The sequence below is a fragment of the Emydura macquarii genome, unplaced genomic scaffold (genome assembly GCF_026122565.2).
Source record: "Emydura macquarii macquarii isolate MOO-44397 ecotype Brisbane River unplaced genomic scaffold, CSIRO-AGI_Emac_v2 contig_1253, whole genome shotgun sequence".
Lineage (NCBI taxonomy): Eukaryota > Metazoa > Chordata > Testudines > Chelidae > Emydura > Emydura macquarii.
The window spans coordinates 91,939,442-91,965,311 of NW_027131390.1; the positions used below are offsets into that span (position 1 = coordinate 91,939,442).

At 37.6% G+C, this 25,870-nt stretch overlaps 1 protein-coding gene across 1 annotated transcript in view; it reads left to right on the plus strand.

Annotated features, from left to right (window-relative positions):
- The window catches only part of LRP1B (LDL receptor related protein 1B), a 1,171,881-nt gene that overhangs the window by 528,268 nt on the left and 617,743 nt on the right, over positions 1-25,870 (plus strand). The window contains 1 exon segment of the mRNA XM_067549510.1: positions 10,543-10,705. Within this exon segment, the coding sequence (XP_067405611.1) occupies positions 10,543-10,705 (163 nt within the window).

The following is a 25,870-nucleotide window of genomic DNA, read 5'->3' on the forward strand; positions in this document are numbered from 1 at the left end:
GAGAGTGGCAAAAACAGCACTAACAGTGACTCTTTGAAAGGGGTTGGTTACAGTATGCTAAACCTGAACAACAAAAATTATCCTAGGTCTCTAAGGCTAGTCATAACTCTGGTATTCTGATCTTGATGTCTGTCAGAGGCCTAGAAGAAGGATTTCCCCAAAATATACACTTGTATTGGGAATGACTGGGGACAAAAGTTAGAAAGCACTTCACCCCTCTCAATGGTAGTCTAGTGGCTGTGCTCTCTGGAGCTCTAGGCATCACTCTGTACCTGCCTCAGACCAACTGGATATCAGAGCTCCTACTTGATTGTCTACCCTACCCCCAATTCCTTAAGGCATAATTCAGTCCATTAATATTTTATAAGGAACAACATTACAAATCAGACATATTAGCACACAATGGCTAAAACTTATAGGTGCTATAGTAATATAAATAATAATAGAGAAAATATTTTTTTCTGCATAAAATTTTGACTCTTTGGCATAATATTTTGGCTGGGAACTGAAATATTTCAATTCAAAGTGACAATGTGATTCCTCATGGTATTTGTAGTTTGCATACCTCATGCTCCCACTCTCCTCTCCTCTCTGGTTGGAGTACATCTGCCATGATGAACCCTCTTCTCCCCTCATGGTGGGGGGGTGATAGTACCTCAAAAAGTCCCTGGCCATGGTGTATCATGACAGATGTAATCCAGTGAGACAGCCAGGCTCCTAGATAAAATGGGAGCACATAACACATCTGAACTACAACTTCTATAAGGCCCTGTTGCACCAGTATTGAATTTAAATATTTTGGTTTACATTTTTTGATGAAACATCAAAATTTTCCAGTCCAAACAGACAATTTTAGGGAAAAAAAGTGTTTAATCAAAAACCCAATTTTCTATCAAAAAAGGTTTCATCAGAAAATTCTTGACTAGACCTCATGGAATCATAGAAGATTAGGAATGGAAGGGACCTCAGGAGGTCATTTAGTCCAACTCCCTGTCAAAGCAATACCAACCCCAGCTAAATCATCCCAGCCAGGGCTTTGTCAAGCTGAGCCTTAAAAACCTGTGAGGATGGAGATTCTACCACCTCCCTAGGTAACCCATTCCAGTGTTTCACCACCCTCCCAGTGAAAAAGATTTTCCGAATATCCAATCTAGATCTCCCCCACTGCATCTTGAGACCATTGCTCCTTGTTCTGTCATCTGCCACCACTGAGAACAGCCTTGCTCCATCCTCTTTGGAATCCCCCTTTAGGTAGTTGAAGGCTGCTATCAAATCCCTTTTAACTCTCACCTTCTGCAGACTAAACAAGTTCTCTCAGCCAGTTCTCTCAGCCTCTCCTCTCCTCATTGTGCTCCAGCCCCCTAGTCATTTTCATTGCCCTCGCTGGATTCTCTCCAATTTGTCCACATCTTTCCTGTAGTGGGGGGGCCCAAAATTGGACACAATACTCCAAATGTGGCCTCATCAGGGCTGAATAATCACTTTCCTCGGTCTGTTGACTATGCTCCTACTAATGCAGCCCAATATTCCATGAATCTTTTTGGCAACAAGGGCACACTGTTGACTCATATCCAGGTTCTTGTCCACTATAACTCCCAGGTCCTTTTCTGCAGAACTGCTTCCTAGCTAGTCGGTCCCCACTCTGTAGCAGTGCCTGGGATTCTTTCATCCTCAGTCCAGGACTCTGCATTTGTCCTTGTTGAACCTCATCCGATTTCTTTTGGCTCAATCCTCCAATTTGTCCATACCCTATCCCTGCCCTCCAGCGTATCTACCAGCTTAGTGTCATCTTCAAACTTACTGAAGGTGCAATCCACCCCATCCTCTAGATCATTAATGAATATTTTGAACAAAACTGGCCCCAGGACTGACCCCTGGGCATTCCACTTGATACCGGCTGCCAAGTAAACATCGAGCTGTTGATCACTACCTATTGAGTTCAGTGATATAGCCAGCTTTCTCTCCACCTTACAGTCCATTCATCCAACCCATACATCTGTAATTTACGGGCAAGAATACTGTCAAGGACCGTATCAAAAGCTTTGCTAAAGTCAAGGTATATCATGTCCACTGTTTTCTCCACATCCACAGAGCCAGTCATCTCATCATAGAAGACAATCAGGTTGGTCAGGCATGACTTTTTCTTGGTGAATCCATGCTGACTGTTCCTGATCACCTTCCTCTGCTCCAAGTGCTTCAAAATATTTACATAGAGACATTTTACAAATGAACAGCACTAAAATGAGCTGTATGGTATTGACTTACTAACATTTTAAAGCTTCCTTATTTGAATATCATAACAAACACTCTGTTACCCCCACCAGGACTGCACAAAAATTAAGCCTTCAAAACATAAAATATGCTACTATATTAAACCTGCCCAAACCCCAGATTTTGTCTGTGAATTCCCCTCCCCCCCCAAAAAAACCCACAAAAAAACAACAATACAGAAGAACTATACTATATTCCGATATAAATGGTCTTATTTCTTAAAAATAATATTTTGGGCTACAGTTTTATTTTGAAGGGGAGGTAAGCGTAACCACCTTAAAAATTATATTGTACAGATTTTAAGAAAAAAACAAGGTGTTTGTGGGTTTGTTGGCTTGTCTTTGGTTTTTGTTTATGTTTTTGGAAAAAAGGAATTACATTATCCTTCAGAAATATTCAGATACAAACCTCCATATTCTTTATTCTGGAAACGACTCTATACCTAAATATGTATTCTATTGGTTAATGGAAATAAATCCAACCACAATCCCAAAATGAAACAGAAGATTCACAGTCTGATGTCAATGAAGCTATGGCTGATATGAAATCACTTTGATAGCATCAAAGCAATGAAAATGATCTTTAAGTGTTAAAACCAATACAAGGACACATTTCCCTTGATAATTGCTTATTTAGGTTGTTGCTCTTGTTAGCCTTTAGTGGATCCTAAGATCTTCAGACGGCACCCACAATAGACAGTGTTCAGCGGTAGGAAATCCCCTAAGCAATTTTTGAGGTTTAAGAAGCTCAATTTTCTAGCTTAAAAATGTACAGAGATTTTGTACTTGTTACTCAGAAAGAGACATGGAATGTGCCCATTTCTGAACAATTGTTAGCTTTTTTTACATTGGAATGCGTCAAAAAACCTTGCAAAAATCTTATTTGTCTATCAAAAACTGCATGAGGACTATGCCCTAGTGCTAGTGCAGGATTTCTTAAGGTTAATTATGTCATTTGTCCCTAGGTATTGAAAATACATATGCCTCCTCTCATGTCAAGGAAAAAAGGGCTTTTTGCTAAAACATGTGGACAGAGGCAATTTGTTAGTTTTGTTGGAAAAATCAAAGTTCTCTATGCAATATTTAGTGATTAGATACTTTTGCTATTTCAGAGTCCTTCATGATGACAAAGTAACAAATAAAAGAATAGAGAGGTTTTCTTTTCTTTTCTTTTCTTTTCTTTTCTTTTCTTTTCTTTTCTTTTCTTTTTCCCCCTCTTTTCTATACATGAACACTTCCCTTTGGAAGTCTTTTTTCTAGTGGAAATTAATACATTTACATTAACAGCAATGCATACACTATAAAAGTCTATTAATATTGATAAACAATTGGAATTAAAGAACACATAACATGTAACATGAAGTATAAGATATTTTAGAGTCCTGATGATGTCATAAACTGTGCAAGCATTACATTGCAAAACTGCACAACCCTTTCATATCTTTACAGTCCAATATTTCACAGTAGCTTATACAACAGTCACCTTTTTCTCTCGATAATGGTATACTAATGTGGTAATAAATACACTTTGAGCCAAATTTTGCTCTCTCCTATACTCATTAACTTAACTGATGTTTTGAATATAATAAATGCCTATTGTACTATTTTTTCTAGATTTCTTAATAGGAAATTGGGTATATTTGTTTCTGGAGAGTGAAACAGAAAGAATGGTGGTTTGTTAGCATCAAATTAATAGGAAAAGTGTCTTTACCATAAAAAAGAAATTACAGGTATATACAGTATGTCCAGATATAAATATAGATGTCTTCAGTGGATAGACTTTCCCTTTTGGAGCGCTTGAAGGCTGTATGCCTGGAGTATGCAACTGAAAAAATGTTTAATTATGTTAAAAATATGGGTGTGATAATTATTCTGTACAGAACTAGGCATTGATCAGAGAATTTAGACCCATGCTGTAGAAGCTATTTAGTAACTTATTTAGTACAAAGTATGTTCTAAAATATATTTAAAAACAAAACAGCATCCCTAAAAGTTATACTGCAGCCAACTTGCATGGTAATTGTAGAGCTGCAGAATTAAAAGTTGTTTAATGTGACTTTTCGTTCTTTGGTGATAGCAAAATTGAAGAGATTAAAAGCCTGAGTCATAAAAAATGCATCTACTAGTTAAGTGGCTTTTTTATGTACTTAGTAAAGTGTGGAATGCACTTTTTTGAGTTAGGTGAACTTTGGAAATTTATTACAAATTTTTTCTCTTGTGAGCAATTTACCAGCTATAATTTACAAGCAGGGCATGCAGCATAGAGAAAAAGTAGACACAAGACAGAAAGAGCAACCGATCCTTCAACACAGAAAATACACAACATATGTTTGTAGCTAATAAATGTAGTTGCTAAAGTGCATTGAATTTCCATGTTGCTATTAGATGGAAGTGATATAATGACCCAGAGGGTTTATATTACAAGGTGTATAGTTCAGCAGAGAGGAGGCGTTGCAGCCTGGGAGATTTCTTCCTCTTTTCCTGCAGCAGCACTCTGAGGAGGCATGTGTACATGTGCCTCTTCTGAAAATTTTCCTCTCCTATTGATACTGTGTGATTACGCCTCCTTTGTTTACAGTTTGTCCTGAGAAAAATCCATATATATGTGTGATGCTGGCTCTGATTATGTTCCTCTGATTTCTGCCCCTCCACCCCAGTGTAAAATTTACTACTCAAATCCATAACCACAGCTCCTCCAACAGTAACCAGCTTCTCCCCACTATAGCACTGTTTTTTCAGATGTGTCAACTACCTTGTTAAAAGTAGCAGATTCTGGGTTCAAGAGCTTGCATCTCCAACAACCAAGTGTCAACAAAGTAGTTGCTCTTCACCTCCTGTCCCCCTCTCTCTGACTCCAGAGTGAGAGACCTCAGGAAAAGAGAGAAGGTGGAGGGAGCAACCTTGGGTGTGAGGACAGTTACCGTGATGTCCCAGATCTGTCCCACCCTCACTGCCAACCTAGTTCTGCTGTAGACAACAATAGACTCGTTCTCAGAGAAACAGAGCCTAATGGTAATTGAAAGGGAAGGGTTCTTTCCGCAGTTAGGGGAGAAAGAGTACAGCAACTTTAGAGCAGGGGAGGGCAGCAGTTAAGGTAAGGGGACACAACTGGAGAAGTCACTCGATGTGGGCAAGGAATCACTGCTTCTTTTTCTGATTCAAACATTCAGGCTCTGTGTATCCAGAGTTAGTCCTTTTCAGATTAAGGAACATTTTATCCTCTACATGGGCAATACATGAAGTAGCGCCTTTCCTCAAAACTAGAGTATGCCATGAGCTCTGCAGAGAATCTAACCCTTTGCACAGGTTCCCCCATCCATCTCTGAGCTTTTGGAAATGTGGTGTAAAATAACAACAAAACGTAAACCTTTGCATTAGCATTTTCCCAAAACAAAGTGTTTCTAGGACTGCCCTGAAGGGCTTCCATGACTCAGACCCTAGTTCCCTTTGCCCCAGAGAGCCTCTGCATTCCTTTTTATATCCCAGTTAATGCTGACAAGTTCCACCTGCCAGAGTCAGCAGTAATTAATCTGCTTGTGTGTGGAAGGTTTTAGTGCCTAAGTTTAGAGTTTCCCCATGGAAAAGCCCTGTGTTCCTTTGGAGAGTTCTGTAACCTACCAACCTGTTACATATGGCTTTTGCAAGCTGAAGCAGAGTTCTGCTCTGGCACAGCTCCTCGCAGGCGGCCCATATTGTGGAAGGAAGGGTAGGTAAATACTAACAGCCCTCAGTGTTTTTTTCTACTCTATGTCAAGCACATTATCACTTAGAAGTTGCTTCTGAGTCCTTGACATCTCTTGGATTCCCAAGCAGCCTCAGCTGTGACCATTTCTTTCTGATGTGAAATTTGCTATAGTCATCCATGCTGTTTTAACCTCTAGCCTTCAACATAAAATGGGTGTTTATTTCATTTCTTGTGAAATGTGAATGAATAGAGCTGATCATAAAACAGGAAATCTTATCAATATTTCTATGAAAGATTTTTCTTTTTCATGTGTTAAATTTTTTTGACCAGCTCTGTTAATCATACCTTTGAGATATATGCAGATATTATGTAAAAGCTATTTAAAAGAAGGAAAAAATAACTACTTTCCTTGTCTTATGGTTTGTCTTTTTCTGATTTCTTGGTCAAGCATTACCTAATATACCTGAGGAAGTCACATCTATAGGAAATTATTGGTCAATAATTTAATGTTTAAAAATGATTAAGTAATTATATCACTATATAATACCTTTATATAATACCTATACTATATAATATATTATAAAATTACAGAGGGCAACATTTTCAAAAGTGTTTAAATGATTTTGGAGCCTAGGTTCCACTTTCAGAATTGATTTAAGCACATAGGACCCTAATTTTCACTCCCAGTAAATGGGACTTAAGCTTCTAAGTGCTTAAAATTCCCTTCTGAAAATGGGAATTAAGCTCTTTTGAAAATTTTACATAAATACTACAATATCAATTTATAGGGTGAAATCCTGACCCCATTGGGAATTTTGTCATTCACTTCAATGAGGCCAGGATTTCACCCATATTCTTCATTGCATATGCTATATCCCACATGGAGTAAGAAAAAAAAGCCCCTTCCTTCCCTCAGTGTATAATATTTAGGTACCCTATGGAGGTTGATGCCTTCTTCTAATGCATCTGTCACTGGTCACTACTGGAGGCAGGATACGGGACTAGATGGAATATTCCTCTGTTATCACATGTACATATAATTCCTATATCTCTAAAACTTGTCTTCCTAAGGAAAGGGGTGTAATATCATCTTTGAATTAAAAGGAAAATAAGTAGTAGGAGGAAAGAGATTCTGAGTAGAAGTGACAGCAGTGAACTGTGTAATGTGATGGGTGTAATGGAATACAGCCAATGTTTGTTCCTGTTGTTTTATTGAATAAAGTCTTGTATATATTATCAGTCCTTCAAAGGACAACACAAGTTTCTTCATGTCTATTTTAAGTATTTCAGCAAATGCATTGTTCAGAAACCTACACTTATTGCCACAAACTCAAATTGTCTTCAATTTGTCTTTCTGAATTGAGTGCATATTACATATCCTGATACAGTAAGTGCATTTATGGTGAACAGTTGAACACCTGTTTCAAGGAACTCTCTACCCACTGCTCTCAAACGAAAAATCTAAAGGTACAAACAAGAAGGTACCAATTCATGTCTTTTGAAATATAATTCCAATTATTATTGCCACTTCTGGCCTATATAGTGGTGATAGCTTTCTTGCTAAAAAGGATGCTATTTCTGCTATCTACAGTGTGGAGCCTATTATAGGGCACTGCAAATTCATTTTAAAATTAAAAAGTAGTTTAGTGTTTAACATTTAAAATATTTAGAGAAAATAATACAATATTATTTTATGATAATGAAAACACTATTTAAGCAGGGTAGAAACTGGTTTAAATTGTCTTCCAGAGGGATTTCATGTTGTGGGTGTGGCTCAGAAATATTAATTTGAGTGAAAATATATAAAAGTGTTTTTATGATAAGAGCTTCTTCATACTCCTACTGCTTGGCCTAACAGAATAGACAAAACTGTCTATTCTAAATTAGTTGTTATCATTAAAGAAAGAGATTTTGGAATCATTGTGGAAAATTCTCTGAATATATCTGTTCAATTTGCAGCGGCAGTCAAAAAAGCTAACAGAATGTTAGGACCCATTAGAAAAGGTATAGATAATAAGACAGAAAATATCATAATGCCTCTATATAAATCTTTGGTATGCCCACATCTTGAATACTGAATGCAGACCTGGTTGCTGCGTCTCAAAAAAGATAGATTAGAATTAGAAAAGGTACAGAGAAGGGCAACAAAAATGATTAAGGGTATGGAACAGCTTTCATATGAGAAGAGATTAAAAAGACTGGGACTTTTCATCTTGGCAAAGAGGCAACTAAGAGGGGATGTGATAAAGGTTTACAAAAGCTTAACTAGTGTGGAGAAAGTGAATAAGGATTTTATTCCTTCATATAATATAAGAACCAAGGGTCACACAATGAAATTAATAGGGCGCAGGTTTAAAACAAACAAAAGGAAGTACTTCTTCATACAACACACAATCATCCTGTGGAATTCATTGCCAGGGGATGTTGTGAAGGTCAAGACTATAACAGTGTTCAAAAAATAATTAGATAATTTAATGGAGGATAGGTCCATCAATGGCTATTAGCCACGATGGTCAGGGGTGCAACACCATGCTCTGAGCGTCCCTAGCCTTTCTTTTCCAGAAGCTGGGAGTGGACAATAGGGAATGAAGCACTTGAAGGTTGCCTTTTCTGTTCATTCCCTCTGAAGCACCTGACATTGGCCAGTGTCAGAAGACAGGATACTGGTCTAGATAGACTATTGGTCTGACCCAGTATGGTCATTCTTAAGTTCTTAACTATCTTTAAAAGGGGGGACTGCACCAGCTTTAAAAAAAATCTAAAAATTCTTTCAAGGATTCCATTAGAGGAAAAATTATATAGTCACTGTTTTTAAAATGTAATAAAATTTGAAGTAACTATCTCTCCCTTAACGAGAAACAAAACTCCTGGTTTCTGTGCCATGGTCAGTGACAAGTACCATACACAACAATTTAAAAGAACCATCCCATTATAAACTCCTGTTTGAATTCCTATTTTGTTGTTGTTGTTGTTCATCTGATATAACTCACTCTGGCAGCAAAATAAGAATGGCTATAGCTCAGATTTTTCAGAATCTTAACAAAGTAATTTCATTTAAAATATATAACTTTTCTTTTATACACAATTGACTTTTTCATCTTTTTCACTTACATATGGGTTTTTAAACTTGCAGCAGAACATTTTTCTTTAATCAGTTTTAAATAAACGTTATAAAGAGCTGCAGTTGTGTATGTTACATCTTCCTTGTTTTAAAGCAGCCATCACACAAATTTATCTATAGAAAACGGGGCTAACTTCCGGAAACCAGCTGTTCCACTGGGATCTGAAATGCTGTCAACACACAGCCACCCATATCTGTGTTTCTCATGGTATGTGATATTTCATAAAAGCACCCTTATGCAGAAATGTTGCTTTGTTATACTAATAAAAGAAAAGACTAGCAGGATCTTATTCAGTGGGACAAGACAATAAGCCTCATTTATTTTAAATGTACGAATATCAAAAAGCAGTCACATTCACACACACATTCGTATCTAAGAAGTTCTGCAAGCTGGTTTCATAAAATTATCAGCCCTTTTATGTGTTGCTCGAACCAGCCTAGTGGCCAAGTAGGCTGAGCATGAAGAGGGAGCAGGGCCTCTCTCAGTCCGATGCTCCAAGACGACGATTGCAGAACGAAACCCAAAGTTTCCATATTCTTACTCCATCTTTTATAGTCACTGGCTCTCATGTAAGTCAATAGGCCTTGTTGTGTCATGCTGCCTCCAGGTTCAGTCTGGTTGTCAAATACCAGCTAATTGCAAGCTTGACTATTCTCTTATTTCTGTACTTTGTCCATTCCCAGGGACCCAGTTACTTCAGGGTCTTTATCTGCACTTTAGGGTTGTTAATATACATTCTTTGGCCTTCAGGGTCAGGATGGCAGTCGGCATCTTCAGAGCGGTTTAGGCTGGTGTTTTTTTTATGCACTGCATATACACTCCTCACTCACACACACAAAGAGAATTCATCAAGATATTTTTTTAGGTTCAATAGTAAAAGTTTCAGGAGTTCAATAGTACAGGTTTCAGGAAAGAACTTACTTCAAGAAATTAACAAGATAGAGTTCATTTACACTACACTAAACAGTACTATACCATTATAAAGGAAAAATCTATATCTACCTCTATTTCACTTATAAAATAAACAAGGAAGCTCCATCTGATTCATTTGTGCAGCTTCTGGGGATGGCTCACAGCTTCTGGGCATAACACTAAAAACGATGGTAGTCCCCCAATTTAAAATAAAGAAGTCTATATCAGAATGCCTCACCCAGCTGAAATAAATTCATATATTTGAAAGTTCCAGAAGTTTGTAGTTGTATTTGGGTTTTCCCTACTTAAAAGGGAACAAAGCTATCCAGACAGATACTAAGTGATTCACCATTCTCAGTATTTGACTAGAGAACTGAATCACTTATTATGTGCCACAGGAATAAATGAAAGTCATTGTATATATTCCAATCATAACACCATCTTGAGCTCTTTAAAATTTTACGTCATCTGTTTTGATGGAGTAGCCAACAATTCAGTTATTCATATTGCATTTGGACTTTTGATTTAATAATCTCATTTTTTCCTTTGGCAGATGTACAACAAATGGCAATCGACTGGCTCACTGGAAACTTTTACTTTGTGGATCATGTCAGTGACAGAATCTTTGTATGTAATCACAATGGAACTGTGTGCATTACCCTGATTGATCTTGATCTTCATAACCCTAAGGCAATAGCTGTTGATCCAACATCAGGGTAAGAGTATTGTTCACGTAACGTGCTTGTTAAGTTATTCAATGCATACTTGCATGCAAAAAAATCTGAAACATTTACATTTAATTTCAGTGCTTTGTGCTTTTTCAGGCCACACATTTACCTAATATAAACCTTAAATGATTGATTAATTATTAGCTGATTAAACTTTTGTAAGACATCCCTAGATGATAAGAATTCTACTGTTCTCTAAGAGAGTAAATAATAACCTATTTCTTTCAGGTGTTTTGAGAAATAATATTTGCAGTTATTTATCAAGCTGTTTATTTTGGTATATAAAATAAGTAGAACAATAATATCCATAGAAAAAGTGTAGGGGTATTAAGACCCCACCACTAATACGTTTAGGAGCAGAAACAAGCCTCCAGAAACTCTTCATGTTTTCCTATTGGGAGTCAGTGAAAAATATATAAACAGTCTACATTTGCATTTTTATTGCATAAACACATTGAGAATCATTTGGGGAGGAAAACCTCATTTAAAATACTGGGCACTAAAAACCCTTTACCTTTATAACCACTACCAGCTAGAAAAAGTTTTCAAGCAAAGTGATGAAGTAGATGCACCATTGAACATGGAGGACCTGTTGTTAAAGGTGTAAATTTCAATGAGTTTTTTGGAGTGGCTGTTTTATCCTTGTTATTGTTTTATTAGTCTGCAGGTAGTTAAGTATGAAATGACTGGTGGAATATGCCATAAGCCTCTGCTTAATAAATAGGAAAATATTTACTGAAGAAACAGCTTGTCATCCATATGTGGACTTTTGTTACTCTTTACTTAAAGCCTGATTGAATATTAAGATGCATCATCACAGTGGGTTTAATTTTGACAAAAACAGCTTGCATGTAAACTTTGCAAAGGAAGCTGTATGATATAATTCTTGAATATAGCTGTATTTCTATTTGTAACAGATGGTAAACTTGACTCTGTCTGACTGCAGTGATGTTTCAAAAAGACATTAGTGAAACAAGTTGTATTTAAACTGATTTGTTTGGTAATTCTGGTAAGAAAGAACTGGAGGTTTTCAAATGGGCTAACAGCAGCCTTTTCAACTACATTTGCTTACATGATCTGTGCTGGATATGCTAGCTGAATTCCAAACTAGTTATTAAACAATCTTGTCTGTCAAAAACATAAGAATTGAATTGAAGTATTCTCCTTAAAATAAGGAACACTGATCTTTTTTGGAACAAAACTGCCACACCAGAATATCAGATATGTTGACATATCTCCCTTTTGAACACAAATATAATTCTTTCTTTTACCCTTTCCATTTTTCATTGTCATTATATCAAAGACCCTTGTTTTGTCAAAGAATTTAGGAGTAGAAAAGCCTCATGTTGTTTGCACTTAGTCTCTGAAGGATTCCTGTGGTTTGATAGCTGTTTAAATATAATTTTGTCATGTATTATTTATTGGAATAGGGTATTAACTTTGTTATATATTTTATGAGTGTTCTGTACACTGAGGTCACATATATAGTACAAGAACTTTGTATGAGTGTTCTGTACATTCAAGAACATTTTTCTTAATTACAGACATAGAGATAATATTTATTTTTTATGTTGTCTTGTCCGTCCCTCCTGCCAGTACAGGAAGGTTCCTTACTTTGTAAACCTGAGTTCAAGCTGCTATGAAATATTTTTGAAGCAATAAAGCTTCTTTCAGTTTCACTCTCTGAACATTCTACTGTATTTTCCTTTGCTCAAGTCCATCCCATTATTCCTCAAAATATTTTTACTCCCACTCTGTTGGGTTTTTTTGCCTTCCACATAAACATAGCCCAAAAGTGTTTGCAGTGTTCAAAGTGTGGTCTCACTGTTATAATATATAATAACAACTTAATTTTGTATATCATCTTTCATACAACGTTGCATAATCCTTTACTGTATCCAAAAATATTTCACTTATTAAATAATATAGTACAGCAGACAATCTATTAGTCACGACATTTATACATTGCTGATGCAAAAATAAAATGGCACACAATTGTATTAAAGATCCACCCTCAAATTTATATTGAAGTAACTTTAAATGCAGTGTTACTTGGCAGCCAATCATCCTGGATTTCAGAAAGATAAGACCAACTAAGTGACCTTGAAACCAACATGTCACCCTCAACCTGCAGCCCCATATAATCCCAACATTGTGGAGGAACAGGTTTGTGAGGAAGCCCTATGTGCACAGTACTAAGTCTCTCTCCATGCCCCATGTCTTCCTTTCAAAACTGTCTCAAAATTCATGCAAAGATTCTGGGAAAAGAGTCCAGTGAGGCCAATATTTACTACAAGTGACTCTCATATATTAGGTTGTGACACAAAAAGGAGCTCTTTCCAAACTGGGTGGTTGCTGCATTCTGCTATTAACTAGGGCTGCAATCACTCAAAAAATGTGTGCTCCAACCCTATAACACTCTGTTCCAACAATCTTGTCCTAGCACCATGTTTCCCAAAGGGTGGATCCTGACCCACAGTGAGTCACGGGAAGGGTCTAGGTGGATCAGACAGTCCCCAAAAGTTCCCCCCTACTCTATGGAGGGGAGAAAGGGAGCATGGTGTTGGGGAGGGGAGGAGAGGAAGGAGCAGGGTTAGTCCCAAAGAAGAAAAAGTGCAGTTTGATGGATTGCCTTACTAAAATCTTGGGAACAACTGTCCTAGCAGGCCCTGCTCCTCTGGCTGCTTCTTTATACTCCTGCATGACTTCTCCTTTCTTTTATCTGTTTAGTGCCTAGTAGGGCCCAAGCATAATTTTTTCGGGCCCAGTACAAACTTGTAACATGGGCCCCCTCCCACACACACACCACAATCCTTCATCCCATACATAAAATCTCATGAGCCATGGAAAAAGTTTGAATTCTGAAATTACTGTTATATGTTCTACATTTCTGAAAAATACCCCCCCCCCCCTTTCCTATTTTTGTTTAACATAAAACCCAGCCTGAGAGTCCTACAAGTTTGCTGACTATTTTGTGACTTTTGGGTCATTATAAAGGTATTATATCCTGTCAATGTCTTGATTTTTTTATTCTAATGGACCAATGTGACTGCAAACATTTTATAATTAGACCCATTAACATTAAAGGTTTATTTTTCTGGCCTTTTTCATTGCAAAATCATGAATTAGCCCCCCCTAAGCTATAATCCTCAAGAGGCCCAAGAAAGTTACCATTGTGTGGGTCACCTATCAGATTATTATCTCCTTAGAATGCTAAACCCCGTGAAGGAAGACATAAGGTAACACTCAACAATCCTTCCAATATTTCTTTCCATCTTGTAGCTTCTCTTAATATTTTATTTAAAATCTCACTGTCCACTCCATGTCCACCTGACAGTGACTACTGTGATTGCTTCCACTGGCGGTAGCAAGTTTTGTGTTCTACGCTCTTTTCATGTTCAGGAAGTTTAGTATATAGTTTATGCCATTTTTTCACAATTGGTAAATACCCTTCATGTTTTGCCAGCATATTGCATTGTTTAAATCTCCCTTCAGGAAACAGCCAACATGGAAAACAAGACAGTGCTTGGTTGGTAGCACTTCAAACAAGCCAGTCTCTTGATATTTTTTCTCTCTTGTTGGAAGTCTTACATTTGAGAAGAAATTAAGGAAAAGTATGCCCATCAACATCTTTTGGCATTGACTTTGCTAGCTTCTGCATTTCTTCAAAAGTCAGGACACCAGACAAAACAATTTTTGAGTGATAGAATCTGTTATGTTTTCAGGCCACAAGCCTGGATCTTTGAAAAGATAAGAATCAGATAGTGTAGCACTACTCTCTCCTTCTTCTTGTAAACCTGTAAACTTCTTGTAAACTCTGGGACTGGTAGTTCTTGATCTTGATATGCTAAACCATAGAATCAGAGAATATTAGAGTTGAAAGGGACCTCAGGAGGTCATCTAGTCCAACCCTCTGCTCAAAGCAGGAGTAACCTCAGCTAAATCGTCCCAGCCAGGACTTTGTCTAGCTGCAGCTTAAAAACCTCTAAAGATGGAGATTCCACCACCTCCCTAGGTAACCCATTCCAGTGCTTCACAGCCCTCCTAGTGAACTTTTTCCTAATATCCAATCTAGACCTCCCCCACTGCAACTTGAGAGCATTGTTCCTTGTGCTGTCATCTACTACCATTGAGAACAGCCTAGCTGCATCCTCCCTGGAACACTCTTTCAGGTAGTTAAAGACTGCTATCAAATCCCCCCTTATTCTTCTCTTTTGCAGACTAAACAGGCCTAGTTCCCTCAGCCTCTCCTCATAAGTCTGTGCTTCCGCCCCCTAATCATTTTTGTTGCCCTCCGCTGGACTCTCTCCAACTTGTCCACATCCTTTTTGCAGTGGGGGTCCCAAAACAGGACACAGTACTCCAAATGTGGCCTCACCAATGCTGAATAGAGAGGAATAATCACTTCCCTTGATCTGCTGGCAATGCTCCTACTAATGCAGCCCAATATGCTATTAGCCTTCTTGGCAATCAGGGCACACTGCTGACTCATATCCAGCTTCTTATCCACTGTAATCCCCAGGTCCTTTTCTGCAGAACTGCTGCCTAGCTCGTGCGTCCCCTGTCTGTAGCTGCGCATGGGATTCTTCCGTCCTAAGTGGAGGATTCTGCACTTGTCCTTGTTGAACCCCTTAAGATTTCTTTTGGCCCAATCCGCCAATTTGTCTAGGTCACTCTGTATCCTATCTCTACCTTCCAGGGTATCTACCACTCCCCCTAGCTTAGTGTCATCTTCAAACTTGCAGAGGGTGCAATTTACCCCATCATCCAGATCATTAATGAAGATGTTCAACAAAACCGGCCCCAAGACCGACCCCTGGGGCACTCTGCTTGTGACTGGCTGCCAACTAGACATGGAGCCATTAATCACTACCTGTTGAACTCGATGATCTAGCCAGCTCTCTATCCATTTTATAGTCCATTCATCCAACCCATACTTCTTTAACTTGCTGATAAGAACACTGTGGGAGACTGTATCAAAAGCTTTGCTAAAGTCAAGGTATATCACATCCACCGCTTTCCCCACATCTATGTCACAGAACGGCACAAATCTCTCTGTCTCTGTCTCAGACTACAAGTCCTAGTTGAACTGCACAAGCACACACTCTCTATTCTAGAGAAGGGCTTGGGCTAAGCCAGCAGGCCCAGCAATTCACTGTTCAGAATGTTGCTTGAGACTGCTCTAACTCTGCTTCCGATTGGCCCCAGAAAACCTCACAAGATCTGGACAATAGATACCTAGATAGAAGGAAATAAGTTTCTATAAATATCCTCAGGCATGACATTCAATTTAGCCTCAATTTTTCCCTCATGGTAACAGGGATTGCAACCTGGACCAGGTCCCCCAGGGCCTCCGGGCACTGGTAAAGTGTACCCTTTCCCCCCCCCCCCCCAATTTGGGGACCCTGGTGCTTAGAACACTATAATGAGTATATAAATAATACTCTTTACCTCTCATCAGGAAGCAAGCAATAAAGAGGGTGGCTGGGAGATAGGTCAGGTGCATGTGGCTCCTGCAGATTGCCTGACAGCATCCCATGGGTCATATCCAGGTTGATTCCCATAGGGGCAGGGAAAGTCATTCTTCCAAGTCCAGAATGGAAGCAAATGCCTAAAATTTGAATAATGATTTATTTCTATGAACCGTTTTTTTGTTTTTTTTTAACTCTGTCTAGGATTTGAATCATTCTTAGTTACAGAAATTGATTTTTTAAAGTGGTAGACACCAAGGAAGAAAGATGGGTTTGTTATTCTCAGATATGTGAATTCAGACCCACAGTAATGACTGGAGCTGACTAATTGTGATCTCTAATAATCTACAGGATATTTATGGTTGGCATTGACGCATCCCCAAAATACTAGACATCCACGTCTTCCAGAACAGTGTGGGCTCACCAGAGCCTTCATGACCCTGCCCCTGCTGGTGTGACCTTGCACACGTGGTACGTACGAGGTCACACCATATGGAGGGTGCCATCTTACAGAGTGTGCTGCCTTGCCTCCACTGACATGACCTGGCACTTACTGTGCATGCAAGGTCATGCCAGCCAGGGTAGAGAAGCATGCTCTGATACTGGACAAAACCACATCTGTTATTGGACAGGGACAAATGTTACCCAAAACAGGACTGTCCAGATTAAAACCAGACAAATAGTCTGCCTATTTGTCTCCCAGACAACATTGATTTATTTTATGGAGAAGACATTCAAAAAACTCTTGTGTTCAATTTTTGTTTTCAAACAATGGCCTTTTCAGAGGTTTTCTTGAACCAGTCATTTAATTTACCTCATTTTACATTATTATTTTATTTTATGATATTAGATAAGTTAATATACATTTCAAATACTGAATAGCACCATTTAATATAATTTATCCTGGTAATTTGTGGTTGGGATGTGTATAGAAGTGTAGCAGGCAAACTTCTAATGTTAAAATATTTGTATTATTTAATTTTAATCTCTTCCATTCCTTACTTTCTTTATCTTCTATCCTTTATTTCATGCTAATATTTTAAATATATATTTTAATTACTTTAATATCAAAGTAGTATTTCTATGTCAATATATTATAATGTTGGATTCTTACCAGTCTCATAATGATATTGGTTTTATTTTTTCTTTATTGAAAATTTTATAAAAATTACTCATAAAAGGTGCAAATATATGGAAGTGTATTGTAAATGGAGTACCAAGTGATTGGGGCACATAAAAGTGTGTGTAATACCATATAAAAGCAGCCAATATTTATACAGGTTATACATACTATTACAAAGCATATAATTTGTACTTTCAAATATGAAACCTATACTCTTCCCATCAAATATTATGTAGATGCTCCAATAAGAAATTCTCCGATTTACCATGACTTTCTGTGCATTCGCTCTCATACCCTGTACTACAGTCATAGCAAACTACCTTAATTGTTAAATGTTTTAATATTTGCTATTAAGTGCTGAAAATATGCTTGGAACTGTGTGCAAGATAGAGAATCCTGGCCCTGAGTAGAGGAATTTAGGGCTTAAGTTATTGAAATCAATAGCAAAACTCCCATAGAGACTTGTGGTACAGAATCGGGAGCCTATTATCTAGCTTAAACTCTCTACTTGTTTACCTTTGTGGTGTGAGTTTTAATTGTTATACCATGTACCAGAAATCCTTGACTGATCTACAGCTACAGGTCAACATGGGCAGAAACTTTCTTGTGCTGTCCAGCCCAGCATGTTTCCTACATGTCTGGGAGAAGACCATCTCTATGAGTGAGAGAGTGGCTGCATCTTCCTGTCCATTAAATTATTTCCTAACTGGTGAGATGGTCAACCAGGATGCCAGTTGTAGTGGTTTTTAGAATGTGGTCATCTCTGTGCTTGGAACTGGACTGGGACTAACAAACTCATTTCATATATGATGCTGAAAGGACCAAAGCTGTCATTTACCACTGAGTGATGCAGGAGTTGAATTTTCAAAATAGAAGTGAAAGGCTTTAATATCCCACTACCCCTTGAGCCATCGAGTTCCTTCTATTTGGAATTCTTACATTACTTGGGTTAAATGTGTTGGTTGTGGTTGAGAGATAAGCATTTTCACCACCAGAAATGTGTTCCATTATTATTTACTCCTGCATGTATCTTCTAGAAATGCAGTGGGAAAAGCAAGTTCTGCAAACAAACTAAAAACAACAGAAAAGGAAATATTAATAAAAAATTAAAACAATCATTTAACCACATACACTTTGTGCAGCATTGCTTTTTATCTTCTATTTCAATTACTTTCCAAAAGAAGAATATATTGTACAATATAGCTCTGGGATTTGTGTTATGGGGCACTTACCAAAAAAGAAAATTAAGTAGCATATATTATGAGTACTTTTTTGTAAAGAGTTCAAATTTGTTAGTGATTGATATATTTGGGGAAATAAAAGAGAACAGTTCTACTAGAAAATAAATTAAGAATCAGGAAAAATGAATAAAAAATGTTTTACAATAGTATATTAACTCTCCAGCTCCGTCAGAATGAGAGATTTAGCTGAACCTGCCACCAGCTCCTAGAATTAATAAATAGTACTGCAGGGAACTCTTCTTTTTCCAGGTGAGAAACACAAGCTATAGCTGTCACTGTTATCCTTCATCATTTTCTCTCTTGCAAACTGGTGTAGATCTGATGCTTTTGTTTCATGTGAAACAAACATACATGGTATTTTCATGGTTTAATTAGTAGTTATGGTCTGCTGAATGTACTATTGCTGTGCATGGGAAGTATGTTTCTTCAAAGAACTCCAGCTAATTCCTCCCTTCATAGTAGCAGCATGTTAATGAGACCACATCTGTAATTGTCTTGCACATTTAATATAATTGAAAGGTAGTATATTTAAAACTGAAAAAGTGTGGCCTTGTGGATAGAGCACTGGACTGGAACTCAGAAGATATAGATTCTGTTTTCAACTCTGTTACTGGTCTGCTGGATTACCTTGGAAAAAGTCACTTAACATCTCTGTATCTTGGTTTTCTTATCTGTAAACTGAGATTAAGGAAACTCATCAATTTTTGTAAAGGGCTTTGAGATCTATGGATGAAAAGTGCTATATGAGCTCTAGGTATTGTTATTTTATTTTATTAAACATTGCACACTGTCGCAAGATACGGAGGGCAAGAGCTTAGTAGGACTTAATAAAGAATTAGATAATTTATATGGATAATGAGAACACACGCAGCAGCATTAACTAGGATAAAAAGAACAAAGAAGGATATAATGCCACATACTTCAGGGCATAAACTATCCGTGAGTGGAAAAGGTGGAAGAAGATAGTAGGAGACCATTGTTCTTGGGAGGTATAGCTTTCCCTTGGGGAGAAGATTATACACCTTGGTTGTTTAGCATGTTCGTTTTTTTTAACATTTCAGTATGCATAATTATATACATCCACATATCCATTTATACTTATTTATATCTATACATAATAGTGTATATAATAACTTCCTCTGTTATATTTTATACAGTTGAGAGAGAGAATGAATTTTAAGGAAAGTTTTGAATGCAGAGGGTGGCCTTTATTTTCCATTACTTCTAATAATTCCACCATCATCCATCTTGCAAATTGTTTCATTTTCACCTTCTCTCACTCCCTCTCCCCCAATATGCAGTCAGTTGCCAGATCTATTTGGATACTTATACGGCCCACATCACCATGAGATCCAGCTGCCAGTTGCTTCAACCTTACATCGAGGCTCAGGTCCTCAAAGGTATTTAAATGATTACCTCCCATTTAAATCAATGGAACTTAGATTCCTATATGCGTTGGAGCATCTGGGCCCTAGTCCCCAAGAAGTTCAAGACTGTTCCGAGCATAAGGAGTAGCGTGGAAGAAGACATATAGGCAAGAATGGGAAAAGAATTAAAAACGAGTGAGGAAGAACGCTTGTGCAGAGTGAAGGCAGCAAGTGAAAGAGCAGGGTGAAGAAGAGCAGAGAGGTAGGGACAGGTGGAGTTGTGTAGAGTTGTAAGGGTAAATAAGATGAGCCTGAATTTAATGTAAGTGGTAGATGCCTGTCTTAGTAGAGGGAGGGAGGAGTAAGGAAAGCGATAAGAGGCTGGCCTGTAGGATGCTGCAGTCTTTGAAGTGAGAGATTCTGTCCAGCATAGAACGGATTAGAGACATTTGTAAAGTTTGAAAACAACTGGAAGTTGGATATCAGGGTGATGAGCGTCACATAAGTATCTGAATAGATCTGGCAACTAATTGCAGGGCCGTATAAGCATCGGAATAGATCTAGCAACTAATTGCATATTGGAGGAAGAGGAGTGAGAGGAGGTGAAAAAGAAACCATTTGCAAGATGGATGATGGTGGATTTATTAACAGTAATGGAGAATAAAGATGAGGAATTTGAGTTTTCCTTGATGGGTTTGAGTTGGCAGCAGGAGATCCGGAAGGAGAAGTCAGAGAGCCGTCTGGAGTTGTGAGAGTGGACAGAAGGGGAAAGATAAGGCTGTGATCTGTGAACATAAATATGATAGCTGAAGCTATGAGAGTAGGTTAGTCCTAGGGATAAGATGTGGAGAGAGAAGAAGTGGGAAGGGAGAGCAGGAAGCTGAGGGACACAAGCAGTGATGGGAATACTGAGTAGAGGCAGACATTTATAGAGATACTGAATGATTGGCTGCAGAGGTAGGAAGTTGAGCACGACGAAGAAAACCCAAGGAGAAGAGAAAACCTAGAGAATGGAATTACAGACTCTGTCAAAACTAGCAGGTAGATCATAGAAATATAGGAATGGAATGGACCTCAGAAGGTCATCTAGTCTATCCCTCTGCTCTGAGGTAAGATTCAATCTAGGTAGAAGAAGGATAAAGAAGAAACCCTTGGAAATGACCTGGAATAGGTCACTGATGTAATTCATGATGGTGGAGGGGTGGAAATGAGTTTTGAATAGATTCCAGAAAGAGAGTTGGAGGAGAGAAAGTCACAACGTCCATTATAGATGACAAATTCAAAAGGCTAAGAGATACTGGGAAGGAGGGAGACGGACAGTACTTTGAAATAAATAAAAAATATATAAATTAAATGGATGTATTCCTTCTCACACAAACATCCCATAAAACAAAACAACCTAACAAACAAAAAATAGTGCTCTGTTTTCCTCACCCTCCTTTCAGTGTTATTTAAACAGTATTTGTTTTCAGGACCTGCACACCTAAATTCAGTGGGTGTTATCACTTTTTATTCATTTCTCAACTTCCTCACTTGTCTTCAGCCTCTTTGACACAGCCACAGGACTTGGGAGAGAGCCCTGAGCTATTAAATGAGTGTTTTTTTTCAAATATCTAATATTTTCTCCTGATTAGAGACAAGTTTTATAGTCATTTGTAAACCATGTAAATAGCAAAATCATTAGTATTTTAATAAAGTGCTATTTTCTAACCATAAAGCAAATTCAAAGAGCTGTCTTTAACAACATACATTTGCAATAACTTAAAAGTTTTAAAGGTGACCTATAAAGGAGAGAAATGTTTATGTTCTTTATCGTTTTTTTTTTTAAAAAAACTTCTTTATGATGTCCAATAAAACACTGGATTTTTTTATTATTACTTTATCTTTGGCATTACAATGCAGCTGTTAACTTTTTCTTTCTTTGAACACTATGAATAATTGGAAGTAACAAGACAGTGAAACCCAAAGAGCTGAGAAGGGAAGGGATTTTAGTCAGACTATATAAAACTCTTTGATTTTTGTTTGCTTTGATTAACACCTTTTTAACTCAGATGACTGCAGAACACTTAAATGAAAAGACCTCTGTGCAAGATTCAAAACTCTGCCACCTCAACTAAAGGTTGAGACAGTTCCCACTCCATTTCTATGGTCCTCCAGAGAGGTCCTCTGTGGGAGAAAAAGTTTAGGTTAAAAAAACCAGAAAGTATAACCGTAAATTCTTCTGTGTGTTTGTAATTAAAAGGAAGCGATTTTGGATGCAAATCCATTTTTATTTCTTTGTGCATCACTTTTAAACTCCCCTAAAGTCCCAGGCTTCTATGAGACTTTGTTTCTTATTGGGCAGTATGGCAGGTGTAGATCTGGTTAGTGAGAAACCATACCTGATAATGACAATATTGTTTGTGAATTGTCAGTGAATAACTAAAAACAGCAGGTACTATCATTTTTTCTTCCCATTTTTCCTGAAGCTCCATGATATTGCTTGCATGCAGATACAAACCCAGAAACTAACAGAGGAACTTGTATTAGTCCTCAGATGAGCTCAAAAAAAGCCTTTGATTTATAAACATGAAAAGATTGTGTGATATGATTTAAAGTAACCAGTCTAAAAATGTTAGCATCAAAAGAGAATATTCTCAGTCAGCAATGAAATAGTAGGATCCAAAATATCTTATACATTTTGTAACTATACATAAATAAAAACCCATTAGCAGGACTGGGTTAATGGCTTGATCAAAGTGACTTTTTACCCTATGCAAAGCGGTGCTAAGAGACTGAATTTGGAGAAGTCCAATACATGCAATTGTCAAACAATATTTTATGTGAAGTTGCCTGGTTTCTTTTCTATTGTGCATGTCTGTCTCATCAAGTACGTTGTGTTAAGTGCGCGGTCACTGACCGTAACTTCAAAGCCAAATGCTTACTATGATCTTGTTAACTAAATGCTAAGTCATTAAAGATGGTTTCCAAAAGTAGTTTTACTCAATGAGCTTCAGAAAATTCTAATAATAATAATGATAATCAATAATAAATGATGAATGACAAATTAACTTTTCTCCAAGCACTGTTCACAAAAGTTCACAAAACTTTTAGGAAGTTATGAAAAACAGACAGTATCAGCATTGCCATTAAATCAATTTAAAGATTATTTTCCCCCCAACAGAAGATGTTGAATGTTTGATACCATCATTTGTGGAGAACAGAAGGCAAGTTACACAGTAATTGATAGCATATCTCTCATAAAGAGAAGTCAAGTAACTTTCCCCTATCCCAGCATGTACACACTAGATAATAGATTTTACAAAAATGTTGACTCACAGATGTCCGTTATTGCCACTGGGCAAGGCAGCAAGTTTAGCCCCTGTTTTAGTGCAGTTAATTACTCTTCCCATTTCCGTGGGCTTGTCAGGTAACATGAAGGGCTCTGAAACATCCCAGCAGTTTTATTGTTACACTAGTTTCTTCTTTTAATTGGGAATTTCTCTTCATTGGAATGAAAGACAGTTTGTATTTTCTCTGCACTAATAAACAATGACAAATGTGGTGTGTTTGCTGTAACCAAAGGCAACTTCTAACAGGCAAAATTGCTTTTCCAGGGCAGGGGACCAGGAATGCAGCATTATGTGTTTTGCACTTTTGCCAAATTTTATGAAGGCTATTACAAATAAAAAATGGTAACATTTGCATAACTCAAGTAATTTACTTGCTTCAGGTGATTGAAAGATCATCTATGAGGCTCCCACAAAACAAGCCTAGATTTTTATATGATGTCTGTAGTGCAGATAGTTGCTAAAAAAAATACTATCACAACAAATTGAGCTGAACAAGTGAACACTAACAAAACAAATAAACCACCATGAGTCTGATTGCCTTGGGCAATTCACAGCTGATGTGACACATGTCCTCTTGCTTTAATTCTAAAATGTCTCCATGTCATTAACATCATTACTACTACTCCTTTCACAGCCCTATCCTTCAGTCCTTACTTAATCAAAACTGCTGTTGAAATTGCATGAGTAAGAACTGCAGAATTGGGCCCTTAGGAGTTTCCCTGTTCATTACTTGCAGTAGAAGGGAAGTTTAAGTCGATCACTAAGGAAGACTCTAGATGATTTACTAGCTAACCAGCCATTCCAGAAGATTTATTCTGGCCAAGAGGGAAGAGGTTGTGTATATTATGTTAAAACCAAGATTCTGATAACAATCTGAGCACTGGATGAATCAATTTATGGAACAAAATCTTTGGGGAATACCAATTTAGGGCCAAATTCTTTCAGTTAAAAAGTTGCTTTTGTTACTCTGAATTTACACTTCTTCTTCTTCAAATGGCTGATGTAAATGTAGAGCAACAACTATAATTTTATTTTGGATGGCTAAAACAGTTAATTGAGACTGGAGTAGCAGAGAGTATTGCTGTGATGCTTCCTTTGTATTTGTGAATTGGGCTTCAAGTTGCTATATGTTCCATGATCTGTTCTAGGTGACCACAGTTGTACACTGAAAAGTCTTTAATTTTCCATTTGTGCAGCAAGTATCCACATCTGCCATGATTTGTGTGGATGCGGTTTAGGGCTGCCCATAAGCTACAGAAGGATGTGGACAAATTGGAGCGAGTCCAACGGAGGGCAACAAAAATGATTAGGGGGCTACAGCACATGATTTACTGGGAGAGGTTGAGGAACTAGGCTTGTTTAGTCTGTGGAAGATAAGAATGAAGGGGGATTTGATAGCAGCCTTAAACTTCCTGAAAGGGGGTTCCACGGAGGTTGGAGCTAGGCTGTTTTCAGTGGTAGTAGATGACAGAACTAGGATCAATGGTCTTAAGTTGCAGTGGGGGAGATCTAGGTTGGATATTAGGGAAAAAAATTCTCTAGGAGGGTGGTGAAGCACTGGAATGGGTTATCTAAGGAGGTGGTGGAATCTCCATCCTTAGAGGTTTTTAAGGCCCGGCTTGACAAAGCTCTGGCTGGGATAATTTAGTTGGGGTTGATCCTGCTTTGAGCAGGGGATTGAACTAGATGACTTCCTGAGGTCCCTTCAAACCCTAATCTTCTATGATTCTATGACAGTAGTATGACATAAAGCAATTCTTACAAGTTTTCTATGCTGGATAGAAAATAATACTATAGTGGCATATGCGTCAAAATACTAAAACTTCCAGAAATCTTATATCTAAAGAAGAGCATATGTTTCCTAAATTGTTTATATACTTTTGCAGTATGTAAGTGTGTAAAACTAATTTTTTCTCCAAAGTTGGTTTCATGCTATTTATTCCTTCCTTTATTCAAGAAATAGTACTGCATATACAAGAGAAGAAATATAAGCATGTAAACACTGGCATTATCGCAACTCAGGCTGGGACAGTAAAGGTTTTACGACCACCCAAAGGGCAAAACTGATAAAACGTATTCTGCTTAGCATATCTACAGTCTTAATGGTTATGGTTATCATGCTGGCTGTGCTCTAGAATGGTGTATAGGGTGTTTGATTGCTTATGCGGTAATGATTCTTTCTGTTATTTTTCTTTCATCCTTTTCGTGGTTCCTGGCACTTGCACCCACGTGCTTAGCAACATAATGGGGGTGCTTGGAAAAGAAAGGGAGCTTGAGTGTGAAGACAAATGTTATAGATACATTGCAATATTGGCAAAAAAGGACGATTGAGAAATTGCAAAAGCTGGTCTTTTTAGGGGAGGAAGAGATTGTAAGGAAAACATATTTAAGTTTTAGTTTCTTTTTTAATTTATTTTGGGATTTTCTGAGAATGAAGCCAAAAAAGTAGGGACAAACATATAAAAGAGAATAGGAGAATAATTAAGGTATTGAAAAAAGAGTTAGTCCCTGTACAGCAGCAACAACAGAGCCTTATGAGAATTACTTTTATCTTAAAAAGAGACTAATGAAAAGACATGAGCAGATGCTGTAATTTCTTCTCACTTAACAAAGAACTGT